The sequence below is a fragment of the Lepidochelys kempii genome, chromosome 7 (genome assembly GCF_965140285.1).
Source record: "Lepidochelys kempii isolate rLepKem1 chromosome 7, rLepKem1.hap1, whole genome shotgun sequence".
NCBI lineage: Eukaryota > Metazoa > Chordata > Testudines > Cheloniidae > Lepidochelys > Lepidochelys kempii.
In genome coordinates this window covers 17,074,430-17,088,674 of record NC_136386.1, presented here as the reverse complement: position 1 = coordinate 17,088,674, position 14,245 = coordinate 17,074,430, and the positions used below count along the sequence as shown (strand labels likewise).

The following is a 14,245-nucleotide window of genomic DNA, read 5'->3' as shown; positions in this document are numbered from 1 at the left end:
AGGTTTTTTTTTTCTGAGATGGAACATTCTGATGGCATTTAATATACTAAAATTTTCCTTCTGTAATAAATTGCACACTTTACTAATGCACCAGATCACTTTTGTGGTTCAGTTTATAACTAGCATTCTTGTATCCTCAGGCTGTGTTATTTGCCACATCTTTTGTTTCTCATTTCTCTCTAACACTTAGAGATGGCTTAAAACGGTCTCCATGGCTTTTGGTTTTGTTTGCTATACTCTTTAAAGGTAAAGATGGTCATGAACCAAAGCTCATGATCTAGAGAGCTTTGGGAAAGCTTGGAGACCCAAGATATTTCTATGGATGGTTGAAAGAAAACTTCAGAAAAGAACATCTCTGTGCTTTGGGAAAATTCAAATAAAATGGAGCTCTTAACATTGTGGTGTGGACTTCTTTCTACTAAAAAGCCATTTTTCTTATATAAAAAACATAGATGGCAATAGCAATACCTGCAGCCCGCAACCTTCCCTACTATACTGCCAGTTAACCAAGAGAAGCTGAATTCTGCCACACAATATGTAAAGCTGCTAAACATCGCGGGCATTAAAAATATCCATAATCCCTCCCTCTCATCCCACCAAGGCTCAACAGTGTTACAATGCGATAAAGATTCAAAATGAGGGACATTCCCTCCCCCAAAAAATAGCCCTATTGATGCAGGAAATTTAAAGTGCTGTGGGGTTCATTGATTTAGTGCCAATAACTTGAATACCTCAGCTATGGAATACTTTATTTCTGTTGTAAATTATTCTTGACACTAAACTTATGTGGAATGTAGGTAGCCTTGGAGCTGAAATGAGTGACATCCCTCAACACAGGGTAAATTTGAGAGGTACTGCAAGGATGACACTTGTTTGTGCATAAGAAGTGGCATTCTTGGGGGATGGTTCAAGATTATCGATTTTACTCCCACAGAAGCCAGTAATAACCTTAAATTCTGGGGCCTTAGAGTCCTAGTCAAAGCATTCATCTTCCACATTATCTTCCCAAACACCACAACATTAGGGTTTTTTTCAAAATCACATGTGTTTTTGCTTCACGTGTAGGAGAATCAACTACCTGTGACGAATGTTAGTCACTGTGATTGTCTTATATTTGGAACATACTCAGACACCACAGAGATAAGTGATGTGTAAAAACTAGATTGCCATAGGAACAGAGCACACAGATTCTCTCCCCTATCGGCCTACCCTGTAGATATTTAGCAGCATTCTCTGCTGAGAGAAAGATAGGACTGACCTGGTTATTTCAGACCTCAAAGGTAGTGATTCGAGAATCTCATCAAGATGCATGGCTTCCCAAGGAAGCATCATTGAGGACATCTGAAAGTTTACTATTGAAAGCCTAAAGAACAAGTTTTTAGCCCTAGTACTGATATTAATGTGTTGATTCATTTACATTATCAAAAACATACCGTAAATGGAAAGAAAGAAAGAAAGAAAGAAAGAAAGAAAGAAAGAAAGAAAGAAAGAAAGAAAGAAAGAAAGAAAGAAAGAAAGAAAGAAAGAAAGAAAGAAAGAAAGAAAATTCAAATCTTAGACTGTGTAAATTAGTATTACAAAAGGGCTATAAAAGAGGATCCTCTTCATCTTTATATATATACACACACACACACCCCTCCTTTTTAGACAGTGCTGAGTAACTCAATGAAAGATTTGTAGGTACTTAAGGAGACTGGATAGTCAGGTTCTTCTAGAAACAGGTACAGTAAATTCTGCTGAGACACATATAGCAGGACATTTATATTTTGTCTACAATTTTATTCTCAAAATGAATGTGCGTCAAATGAATTCCTTGCTGGTATAACTACAGTTTTCTTACACAAGGGGAAATTCTGACCTTTCCCTACTCTTCCCAAACTACAGGCAGTAAGAACATGTTAAACTATCCACCACTATTGCACTAGTTCTCTGAGTCTGTTTTAGGCATCCATTTTAGAAACCAAGTGCTTTGCTCCAAAGGAATGTTACAGACAAGTTCAAGCATATGCCTGCATACTCAAACAGCATTCCTATTACCCAGGCCTTCCTTGTCTTCCACTGCTTTTCAGTCTCAAACTGAAAGGATTTTCAAATAAGTGTATGTTGTGCTCTGTACTGCAGAGACAGTTGGAGAGAATATTCAAGCACCAAAAGGCTTGCGTGAGCCTCTGAACAGAACTTTATTGCAATGAGACTGAAATGGCTATTTACAGTAACTTCTAGTGGTGCTATTTACCTGCCCAGAGCAGGGCTCTCCTTTCTGTACAGAGGTCTTCCACATCTCCATTTGCCCTGAACCTCACCTTTAGGATTAAGCTTTTCTGACGGCTTACCCAATAAAGTAGAAAATCTTGCGTCCTTCTGAAGAACCAAGTCTCCCCATATCTTCATTGGCCCCTCTTCTTTTCTTCCCAGGTGAGCTTTTCTTTCCCCTTCCACACATCCTTACATTTCAGATCAGCACTGCTGGTCTGCTACATGAATGCTACAATTCACAGCTCCTCCAGTGATCTGGTTTGGATATATATATCATTTCAACTTGCACTTCGAACAAAACATTGGATTTAACATTGTTTTAAACATGTTTCTAGGATATGGACATAGCATCCTCAGCATAAACAAGCTCTGAGATTAGGTGCAGGGGCCTGATTCTCATGTATACCAGTGTAGATCAGGAGTATCCCTGCTGAAGACAGTGGGGTTACACTGGAGTGAGAAAGGAATCAGGTCCTTTGTAGATATATTTCTGATTTGGATACTGTCTTTTCCAGTTCTGTCTCTAAGAACACGTACAAAAACTCAGCCTTTTACAAACCCTCTTGCTAAATGTCTGGCCTTTCGCTATGCAAAGACCTTCCTCCAAACACGTCCTTTAGAGTGGTTTACTGTGTGAGCCATCATCTGGGCTGCACCTTCAGAACGATTACATTTCCAGATAATTAGAAAATCTCTCCAAGTAATAGACATTCTGATAAATGACATCCAGGGTGACATCACCCTTATATCACTTAATTATGTCTTGTCAACTGGGAGGTAGGCTAAATTAAAACCTATGTTTAACGAGTGAAAACTGCTACACCTACAGTCAAGTGTTGGGATTTTCTTTTCAGTCCGTACTATACCCAATAGGCATAGTTAATTAAAAATGAGTTAATGTACATGTGTATTTGTAATGCTTTGTATTTGTAATATAATGCTTAGATTTTCTTTAAAAATAAAATAAAAGAATCACACAGCCACCATACTAGTAGTGTGCATCTGATGTACTTAGAAATATTCTGCTTCTTCAGGTGAGGCTATATTTCAAAACACCAGCAACAAAAAATATCCCATTTAAAAATTCAGAGGTTAGGTTCTGTGAATATTCTCCTGTGTTGATTTAAAATTCATGGTTTTCAGAGATTCAGAGATCATAAAGGCAGAAGGGACCACTATGATCATCTAATCTGACCCCTGAATGCCACAGGACACAGAACTTCCCAAAAATAATTCCTGATTGAACTAAAGTCTATCTTTTAGATGTTTCTGTGAACATTCTTGCCAGTAAAGTTGAATGCTAGTGGATGTGTTTGTGGATTTTTTATTTATTTTTTATTTTATTTTTGCAACATTCACTAAACCCTAAAAATCACTCTGATCTCCTGCTCATTTGGGGACTGAATGTGATAGATTGATCACCATATAGGTTTCACATCATTGCCTGTGTCAAGACTTTGGGTTTTGATTTCCAAGTAGCAAACGATGTGAACGATTGGTCACCAAATACTGTATCCCACAATCTGAATTCATGCAGAGAACACACCAAAACATGCTGCTTATAGGCACAGTATTGTCTCCTAAAAACTGGTACTAAGTTCCAATCAGGCACTGAAAATAGGATAAATTCTGCAGTGCATGCTTGATTTCAGTAATCACTTTGGAAATTAAAGAGATTACAATATATGCCAGTATATCTGGAAAGCACTATTTTATCACCTATTAATTCTAAGAAATTCCATAATTAAATATTGATGCACTGGCTGATCAATAGAATCTTAGTGTAAGGTATATTAACTCCAACCACTATTTTAGAGAGACGTAGCCTTAATTATTTCCATCTCTATCCCGGGCTATTCATTTCCTCTCCCTCTTTCTCTTTATTTATTTATTTATTTATTTATTTGGCTTAGTACCAATGATTGTAGTAGAAAAAAAGTTTTATTGCAGTAGTAAAGTTTGAGCCAGATTATATCTTAGAATTTCAGGCAGCTTCATTTCAGTGAAGAAGTGATCCATACACAGACTTCATAGTATATGCGTAGGCCCCAAGCCTGCAGACAGAACTGCAGATCCTTGTACCATTGTGGGTCTCTTTGCAGAAATGGGATCATAATCTGTAATGGGCTCATTGTAAGGTATTATTATCTTCACCTATTCAAAGGCTTTTCTATGCAAAATAATTATTATCATAATAATTATTGTTCTTATGTACCACTGTCCACTTGGCGATTTCAAATTGCTTTTCTGAAACATTACCAAATTAAGCTTCAACAGCCTGGTGTGGTAAAGCGGATGCATAAAGATGCATAAAATCAGCCATCGAGAGGTTAAGTTACTTTCCAAAGCAAAATAGTAAGTCATTTTAAATACTGATGCCCTGATTCAGCAAAGCATGTGTTTAAATATTGTGTTGAATCAGGGGTTAGTTTACTTTAGATGGCAGGAAAAAAAAGGGATGTACTCCAGGAGTGCTTGTTTATAATTCCTTAATCGAAGCACCTGATTGATTCCTCATTGATACCACAATAAATCAATTTGAAAGAAAAGATGAAAATTCCTAATGATACTATTATTAATAAATAATACATTGGATCTAATGTTGTCTAGACATATTTAATGCATGTACAAGTGTTCTATTTTCCCAAATTCTAACAGTGTCTGTCACAATCAAAGCAACTTTCCCGAGCTTCAATACATCTAAATTATATTCATTCAAGGCACTGATTCATTCAAGGCTCTGAAACAAATATTTCAAAAATATTATGATACAGAATGCTGTGGAAAGTACATGACAAAATTCCATACTAGAAGTCAACTAGTTCACAAAAGTGTATTCTTAGAAAAACTTTTCTTTTTTTGCTTAAGACTGGAGAACCACCTCCCAAAAAGCATGAAGAATGGGGACAGGCTTAGGGAATCATTTTCGTAGATTAACTTAATACAGAAGATCCTAAATATATGCTTGGTATCTCTAGCTAGATTAATGGAGTGGGGTAGAGGTGAGTAATATTTCTAGCTGTCTACAAACTTAATAGCAGATTGAGATTCAGTGTTGGTTAGGGTAGGGGGAAAAGGAGGAGGAGGAAGTTTTGGAGTTCTTCCTTGATTGATCATCTGGTCTTTTCAGAGGACTGCTACAGAGATTTGAATATTAGTCAGCTGCATCATTCATTTTCTCTATTGGAATGAAATTCACTTCTCTTGCATGCTGCCAGAGTAACTCAGCTTTATGTAGGTGAGCTGGAGGGATGCAAAATCCTATGCCTGTCAAGGTGAAATTCATCCACTCCTGGAGGCAGGGCAATGAGCTACATGATCCCTTATGGCTGCTACTATGGCTTACTCCTGCCCCTGACTCCCTGTCCAGTGCTTCCACTTGTGTTCACCTACATGGAGTTGGCATGGAGATCCCTGTACAGCTGCTCTGCTGAGGCCTTTTTCCATAGACTTACGGGGGAATTGTGGAGGACTTTGGACAGCTCCGCGGTGCTGGGCTGAATTTGCCTTGAAAACTATGTGCGAGGAAGAGCACATTTGGCTGTGAGTCTTTCCCTGGCTGATATCTGATGCAGCTTGGCTTACCATTGCCAGTGCAGTTCCTAAACATGCTCAGAGGAACCCTATAGTCATGAGCAGCAGGTGTCTGTATGATAGTCATCATATGGCAATGAAACCAAGGAGTGCTACAGGCTCAGAGATGAAATCAGAGGCAGCTTGGAATGCCTAATGTGAACTGTGAATAGTTTCCACAGCAATGAAGCCCAAGAGGCCTATGGAGCTCTGCAGGTCAGCAGCAACACAGAGTAATCATTTTCTGAACACTGCCTCTAGAAAGCCAAGGCTATATTACTAGCATAGGACAGACTCCTGTTCACCTTAGTTATGTGAATAGTCCCACTGTAATCAGTGCTCTTATGGAAAAACTTCATAGAGTTTAATAGAAAATGGTAACTTCTCTATTTTGTTAAGGATCCTCTAGAAATCAATAAAGAATTATATTCCTTGTTATAGAATGGGTCAAAAAAACCTGCAGAAAAAAGGTACCAATAGCCAACTACAATTTTCTAGGATTTTAGAACAGTAGTTTTATAGAAGCCTACAGGTTTCTAACCCTGTATGAAGTTTTCTTCTAGAAGAGCTGGATTGCTCACATGAGTAAGATTAGTAGGATTTAGCCCTAGAGCTATCAATAGTACTTACATGGCCCCTATCTCCCTTCACAATGTTTAATGTATTTGTTCGTGCAACACCCCTGTGAGACATAGAAGTGCTGTTATCCTCCTTTTACAGGAACACAGAGAGACAAAGTGATTTCCCCGAGGTCACACAGGATGCCTGTGGCAGAGCAGGGAATTGAACCCTGCTCTCCCAAGTCCAGGCTCATATTCTAACCATTGGACCTTCCTTCCTCTTGGAAACTCATTGTCAGCAGTCTAACATCTCACTTGTTCACAATGTGTTGTGAATGAAGGTTTAGAAAAGAATAACACAGGATAATATTACTCCAATGTGACTTTAAGAGTCTCAATGCTGATGTGCTGGCAAATCATTTTAATAAATTACCTTCAAGATAATTTCTTAATTTGTGGCCAAATTCTGCCATTAGATGAGAGATTCAGCATCTCGCTGACTTTTATGCCAACATTTTCCTTTCAGACCCCACTCTGGCATTTGCTTTCTTTCTATGTGTAGGAGTTCCACCGTAGGGGACACAAAGCAGATCTTGGACAAGATCTGCCAAATGAAAGTAAAAGTAGTATTTGGCCCAAGAGAAGCTCCGTATGCATAATTTCCCTTGGACCAAATTCTGAGATCCTTGTATCAAGCCAAATGTCCATCATTAACCACAGCTGTCAAAACTGAAAAGGAAGATCTTAATGGCCACACCAAGGAAACCTCTAGCATAGAAATGACTAAGGTGAATGGGTGATCCATTCTGTCAATCAGTGCTTATGTATGTATCAAAACCAACACGCGATACTCTGCTTAACCTATCAAACAAAGAGCTAAAGGAAAGGGTTTGTGAAAAATGTGTAATATATCTATGTATAACTTCAGGGATAGCTTGTGGCCCAGCTTGACACAAATCATAGAGCTGGAAAACCGCTTGTCTCTCTCTGAAGGAAATACTTGTGAAACTGGGAAAAATTTTAGGAAATTTGGGACTGTTTTTGCAAGTGCAGTATTCAAATCAATAGATTCATCTGATTTTGCATCACTCTTAATGGTGAGCAGCCTAACTTAGCATAACTCAGCATAAAGTAATCAGCCTGTCATTGTGAGGTTGTCCCAACAGAACATTTGCCAACACTTAGTTAGGCCCCTGTGTGAATAATTCCAGGAATGAGCATTCTTTCATGCATTTCCTTTAGAAAAATATACCATTGTCCAATGTACTGTATCACTACATACAGCATGGACTGTTTGTCCTCCTAAGTTTAAAATAAAGAAGCTACAGTTATATTAAATCAAAAGGACACTCTCAAAGATTTTAATTTTTCACTCCATGAATCCACAGTCTGCCACTTGCATCTCCAAATTCATTCCAGAATTATTTATCATCATACTTTCAAAAATAAGAAAACTGATCTCACAGCGCTTGAAAGGTAGCTCATGGTCCCTGATCCAGGGTTCTCCAGCGTGTTTGAGGAAGTTGTTGAAAATGAGTGTCAAAACTCATTTCAGTGGAAGACTGGAAACAGGGTCCACAACCCCTAAACAATCCCACTGGGGATGGAGAACACAGTGGTGGAGAACTGCTGGATCAATATGCACTTGTGAGAGATGGGAGAAGAGGAAGGAGGTTATAAAATTCCTATAACCATCTTAGCATCTTTCTGATGAAAATAAATCTCCTGAACCAGACTTTAACCATGAAGAGACCCTCCTAGAAAACATTACACTTTAAATGCGCATTACATTTTTCAAGACCCAAAATGGGAGATACATAATAAAAAAAGAAAAAAGGCAATGAATCTGACAGTCACTGCTGACCCTATAGGCAAGATGGCTATGAAGTTGAGGCTTTCTGTATTACTGAGGCAAAGCTAGAAGAACACTTCTTAACTTTCTTATTCAAATGAGAATCTTGACAGCAGTGTTATAGTAACTAAAATTAGAATACATGGTACCATATTATCACAATTTCTACTGATGTATTTCCTCAAAAGCTGAGTTCAAATACAGAACTTATTGTAACACTGCTATTCAAAACATTCTGAATCAGGAACATACAGTCTGTATATGTCCAAACAGTTTATATTTCATGGCCAGATGACAAACCAATATTTATGAAGATACTTTTCTTAAAAAAAAAAAACGAAACAAAACCAAAATGCAAACACAACCAGCCACCGTATATTCCTCTGAATCCACAGAATCAATAGAAAATGTCAATTATTTCTGGATGGACAGGCAGAAAAAGAAAATGAAAGAATGTATTTTTGCCTCCCTCCATCTATTTCTCCTGTCCTGGAAGGCTTATGCTCCTGTTCCATTTTCTCTACAACCTATTAAAATTCAATATATTTTTTTTTCAGTTTGTCTCCAACTAAGCTTCCATACATCAGCTATGCAGACATTCCTATATGGACCGCATACAATAGAAGAAGGGTGAAGTGGATGAAATTACCTGTGCATTTACGGTCTGTGTCTTCCTTTTTTGATCCGCTAATCGTTAACTTGCAATTGAAGTTCTCCTCCCAATACTCTGCAAACCACACATTTCTTCGGTTGTTCTCCAGGGTGCGCGAGGTAAAGTAGGTATCAAATCCTAAAAGGAAATGAGCAGAAAGCTGAAATAGGGAACGTGTTTTTCATGGAAGTACTGAGACCCTAAAAATAATTCACGGTTTACATTTTCTTGACTATACAGCAGACATTTACATAGCTAGCGGAGAGAGACTAAAGGAAAGAATGGACATCAGTTTCATGTCTTGTATTATCAACTATGCTTTATAAGTAGATGATTCTGCCATGCATTGTAAGTTCTCAAGTCATGTAAAATAATTTTAAATTATGAGATATTTTATTACATTCTATAACAGGGATCAGCAACCTTTGGCATGTGGCCCATCAGGGAAATCCATTGGTGGACTGGGACAGTTTGTTTACCTGCAGCATCCGCAGGTTCGGCCAACCGCAGCTCCCACTGACCGTGGTTTGCTGTTCCAGGCCAATGGGGGCTGCAGGAAGCGGCAGCCAGCACATCCCTCAGCCCACACCGCTTCCCGCAGCCCCTATTGGCCTGGAATGACGAACTTCGGTCAGTGGGAGCTGCGATCGGCCAAACCTGCGGACGGTGCAGGTAAACAAACCATCCCGGCCTGCCAACAGATTTCTCTGATGGGCCACGTGCCAAAGGTTGTCGATCCCTGTTCTATAAGCAATAAGTATGGATTAAATATAGATTGATAAAGAGACGGAGAAATACAGAGATAAATGAAAATATGCTGGGAATTTTTGAGTGAGATCAGTGGAATTGTAATTCTGTAATTAACATCTCCAGCCCTCCAGAGAACATAATTTTACTGTTATGTATTTCTCATCCATTGTCCACGATCTACATAAGAGAACATAGGCCAAAATAGGCTATTACACATTTTCTGTTCATCTACTTCACACAGGTATTAGGGAACAGAGGAAAAACTTCTGCCAGGCAACTATAAATCACCTCCAGTTACCAGACTCTTGAATTATATGTCCTAATGTGAAAACAGTAAAAGTTTCTCAGGTCAGACTTGTGAGGGTCGATTATTAAACCGAGAGAAAAATCTTGCCACAGGCAGTTTTCTGGGCTGCAAGAGCAAAACAGCTTTCTTCAGGAAACCTTCATACAACATTATTCTGTTATCAGAGGGACTGGTTCAATAAAAACCAAAAAAATGCAGTGGAAGTTTGTCCAAGAGTTCAGAAGCCCTGATATTAATGCTTCCATGGCTGAGCTACGTTCAGCCTTCCACGCTTATTGATTATGCACAGCAATTACTCTACATGCATGCAGTGTTGGCAACTCTGATCATGAGTCTCATGACTTTGTATGCCTTTCCTTAACCTTCTGAAGGCATGTGATGATACGAGAATGTCAGCTTTCATTTTTTTAAGAAGTGTATAGCTCTTGTGACTGCAGAGAAAAGCTTGAAAATGTGCCCGAAGTAAACCCTACAGGCTCAAAAACAAGAAGAGCAAATACAAAGAACTCAAAATGTAATATTGTTTTAAATGCTTGGGGCAGGTAATATTGTGTATGTGGAAGTAACACTTTCCCCTACTGTGCTTATTACCTCACTGTACTTATGAGAGAGTCAGAAAAGAAAAAATCGTAAGAAACCTGATATTTTCCACGGTTGGTATTTGTTCAGTATTCTGATGATAAAGAGATAGTCATGATGTACTGGATTTCCCATCCCACAGAACTGAGATTTCAAGTGTTCCTGGTCTGCAGTGGGATGAAATGGAGACGTGTCCAGTTTGTGGGTGATTTTGGGGGCAGGGGGTTGGGTAAAAAAACACAGTGAAAGAGAAATCCCATCTCAGAATAGCCCCTAACCCAGGGGTTAGGGCATTCACCTGGCATATCAAAGACCCAGGTTCAAGTTCTACTCTGCCTAATTCAGACCAGGGTCTTGAACCCTATTCTCCCACATCACGGGCCTGTTCTGGGGTCTGAATCTCTCTCTGCCTGTGACCAGAAATTCCACCCTGGACCTGAGAAACCTGACCAAAACGTTTTGGTTTTGACCCACCAGCATTTTCCAACCAAAAAAAAAAAAAAGTTTTGTCAGAAAATCCGTAACCAATATTAGTCACCTGAACCCAGACAGGGAGTATGTCTGCTCAAGACTAGGTCTCACCATCCACAATCGGGGCCAGATTTCTAAAAGAATCCAGCATGTTGAGTGCTGAGCCCCTCTGGAAATAGGGCCTTTATTCAAGTGCCCCAGTGGGAACACAGCTCTTTCAAAATTTGGCCCCAATTGGGCATGCTAAACACTTGAAAATCTAGCTTATAGTACCCCAACATGTACAAGATCCCTTTCAAAAGACTCTGAGTAAGGGCATGTCTATTACAGCACCACATCAGCGCAGGTGCATCAATTCAGCTGCACCGCTGTAGCGCATCTGGTGAAGACATGTTATGCCGACGGGAGAGTGCTTTCCCGTCAACACAGGTACTTCACCTTGGTGAGAAGCGAAAGCTATGTGAACAGGAAAGCATCTCTCACCAACATAGCACCAGTAAGGGCAGAGCAAAACTTGCGTCGTTCGGGGAGGGAGGCTTTTTCACACCCCTGAACAATATAAATTAGATTAACTTAAGCCATAGTGTAGATCTGGGCCTGATCCAGCTCCTATTTCAGTCAATGGGACTTTCCTGACTGACTTCAATGGATGGGGCCATTAAATGGCAAAACATACACAAACAAACACAAAAGAAAGGATACAAAACAAGTAAAATGGTTTATTCATTTATTCTTCTCTCTTCCCTCCTGTTTTATCTTGTCTTGCTGCATCCCATCTATGTGCATCACAAAGACATTCTATCCATTGGTTTGCTATTTCAGGTTCCTGTAAATCATACAGAATAGAACTCATTGCATGGAAGAGTAAATTCAAAACTTCCAGTTTGCGCTCCGAGCGCAAACAGTCTTGCTATGAAACTGCTGTGAGCTGGAAAAGTATTCTGGGTACTGCCGAAGTTAAGCACCACTCTTAGTATTCCTATTTCCAGCATTACTATTTTGTGTTTACATTAACTAAACAAGTAAGCAGTTACAGATCATTGTTTCATCCTGTTAAGGATCATCAGACTGATACAGTAACTTAGCCTTGGGGTTTGAAATGTCAAAACTAATGTACAGTTTTATTGCTATTTTGTTTGTTTTTTAAAATCAACTTGCAACCTTCAAATTTACAAGCACCATGAAACACAGGAATTACATTGCCAATATGAACTTGTGAACAAATGCATGCAATTTTTAATTCAGGTCAAATATCTTCTAACAATTTCCTCAATGCCCCTTTCTTTTATGCAGTGTTGCTATGGCTGTCTTGCTCCCAGGATATTAGAGAGAAAAGGTGGGTGAAGTAATATCTTTTATTGGACCAACTTCTACTGGTAAGAGAAACAAGCTTTCAAACTTTCATAGAGCTCCTCTTCAGGTCTGGGAAACATATTCAGGGCAAGGCTGCACTACAAAATTAAGTCCACCTAAGTTATATCGCCATACAACCGCTGCAATAATTAAATCACTTTTGCATGTCTACAGTATGCTCCTTGTGTCAGCGGTGCATATCCTCACGAGCAGCGTGTGCATCAATGCAGAGAGCGGTGCTCTGTGGGTAGATATCCCATCATGCAACCCACCACCATCTGGTGCAGGGTGTTTTTGGAAGCGTTTGCAAAGCATCATGGAGGCAAACGAGTTGCACAGAGGTGACTGGGAACATGATTTCCATGTCCCATGATTCAGTTTTTTCCATCCCATAATATCTGCAGCCCATAATGTTTTGTGCCTTTTTCAAAAGCCCAGTGAACACACATGTGCACCATCTCTGTGAGAAGCATGGATCCTGCACTGCTCTTCAGTATTGTGCTGACCATTACAAACACAACGCATCTGGTCCTTCAATACTGACAGAGCCACCAAAGGAGCATTCATGGAGCAGTAGCAGATGATGGAGAGTGCCTATTGTGGACCGGAGAAACAAGCACAGACTGGTGAGATTGCATCATTATGCAGGTTTGGGATGTACAAGGCCACATTCATGGAACTTCTTGCCCCAGCCCTCCAGCACAGTAACACCAAAATGAGGACTGCACTCATGGTGGAGAAGTGAGTGGTGATTGCTGTGCCAAAGCTGCCATGCCAAATTGATTCTCAACTGATCAGTAGCAATTTGGAGTTGGGAAAGCCACTGTGGGGGTTGCTGCAATACAAGCATCCTGCTACAAAGGACTGGGACCATATTTTTGCACCAGACCACCTTGCCAAAGAGTACATCAACAGAAAGGGCTATTTTTTCTATGGTACTGCAAGTGCTGGTGGATCACTAGGGATATTTTACCAACAACAAGGCGGGATGGGCAGGAAAGGTGTATGATGCATGCATCTCTAAAAACACAGGCCTGTTCAGAAAGATGCAAGCAGGGACTTCCTTTCCAGACTGGTGGATTACCATTGGGGATATGGAAATACTAACAGTGATCCTTGGAGACCCAGCCTACCTCTTACTCCCATGGCTTATGAAGCCATACATCAGCCACCTTGACAGCAGCCTTGAGTGCTTTGACAACAGTAGAGGTGAGCAACCTGTGGCCTGCACACGGCCTTCAGGGTAATCCGCTGGCAGGCTGCCAAACAGTTTGTTTACATTTGCACAGCCATCCACAGCTCCCAGGGACCATGGTTTGCCATTCCCAGCCAATGGGACGAGCTGGTCGCACTGCTTCCTGCAGCTCCCATTGGCTGGGAACAGTGAACCGCAGCTACTGGGAGCTGCAGGCGGCTGTGCCTGCGGACGCTCAATGTAAACAAACTGTCTTGCGGCCCACCTGCAGATTACTCTGATGGGCCGCATGCAGTCCGGCCAGAGGTTTCCCACCACTGAACTACAGGCTCAGTCGGTGAAGAACGACTGGTGAATGTGCCTTTGGCCACTGGAAGGGCGCTGGCATGTCCACTCACACAATTAGACTTTAGTTTAAAAATATCCCCCCACGGTTACAGCTGCCTGCTTTGTGCTTCATAATATCTGTGAAGCAAAGAGGGAAAAGTTTCCGCTGGGTGGAGCATGGAAGTGGAATGCCTGGCTGCTGATTTTGAGAAGTCAGATACCAGGGTTATAAGAAGAGCTCAATGGGGAGCTATACTGCTCATGGAGGCTTTGAAAGACCATTTCAATAGTTAGCCACAATAGTGTGTTATTGTAGTGTGCTCTGCTTGGCATTGGTTTTAGTACCCCGCTATGAACCTTGTAATGAATT

General features: G+C 40.3%; 1 protein-coding gene across 6 annotated transcripts in view; it reads right to left on the bottom strand.

Moving 5' to 3' along the window:
- GRM7 (glutamate metabotropic receptor 7) overlaps positions 1 to 14,245 on the bottom strand; it is a 538,026-nt gene that overhangs the window by 204,039 nt on the left and 319,742 nt on the right. For all 6 annotated transcript variants that reach the window (XM_078853573.1, XM_073351194.2, XM_078853574.1 and 3 more), the window contains exon 5: positions 8,891 to 9,031. In XM_078853573.1, the coding sequence (XP_078709699.1) occupies positions 8,891 to 9,031 (141 nt within the window). The remainder of the gene's footprint in view (positions 1 to 8,890; positions 9,032 to 14,245) is intronic.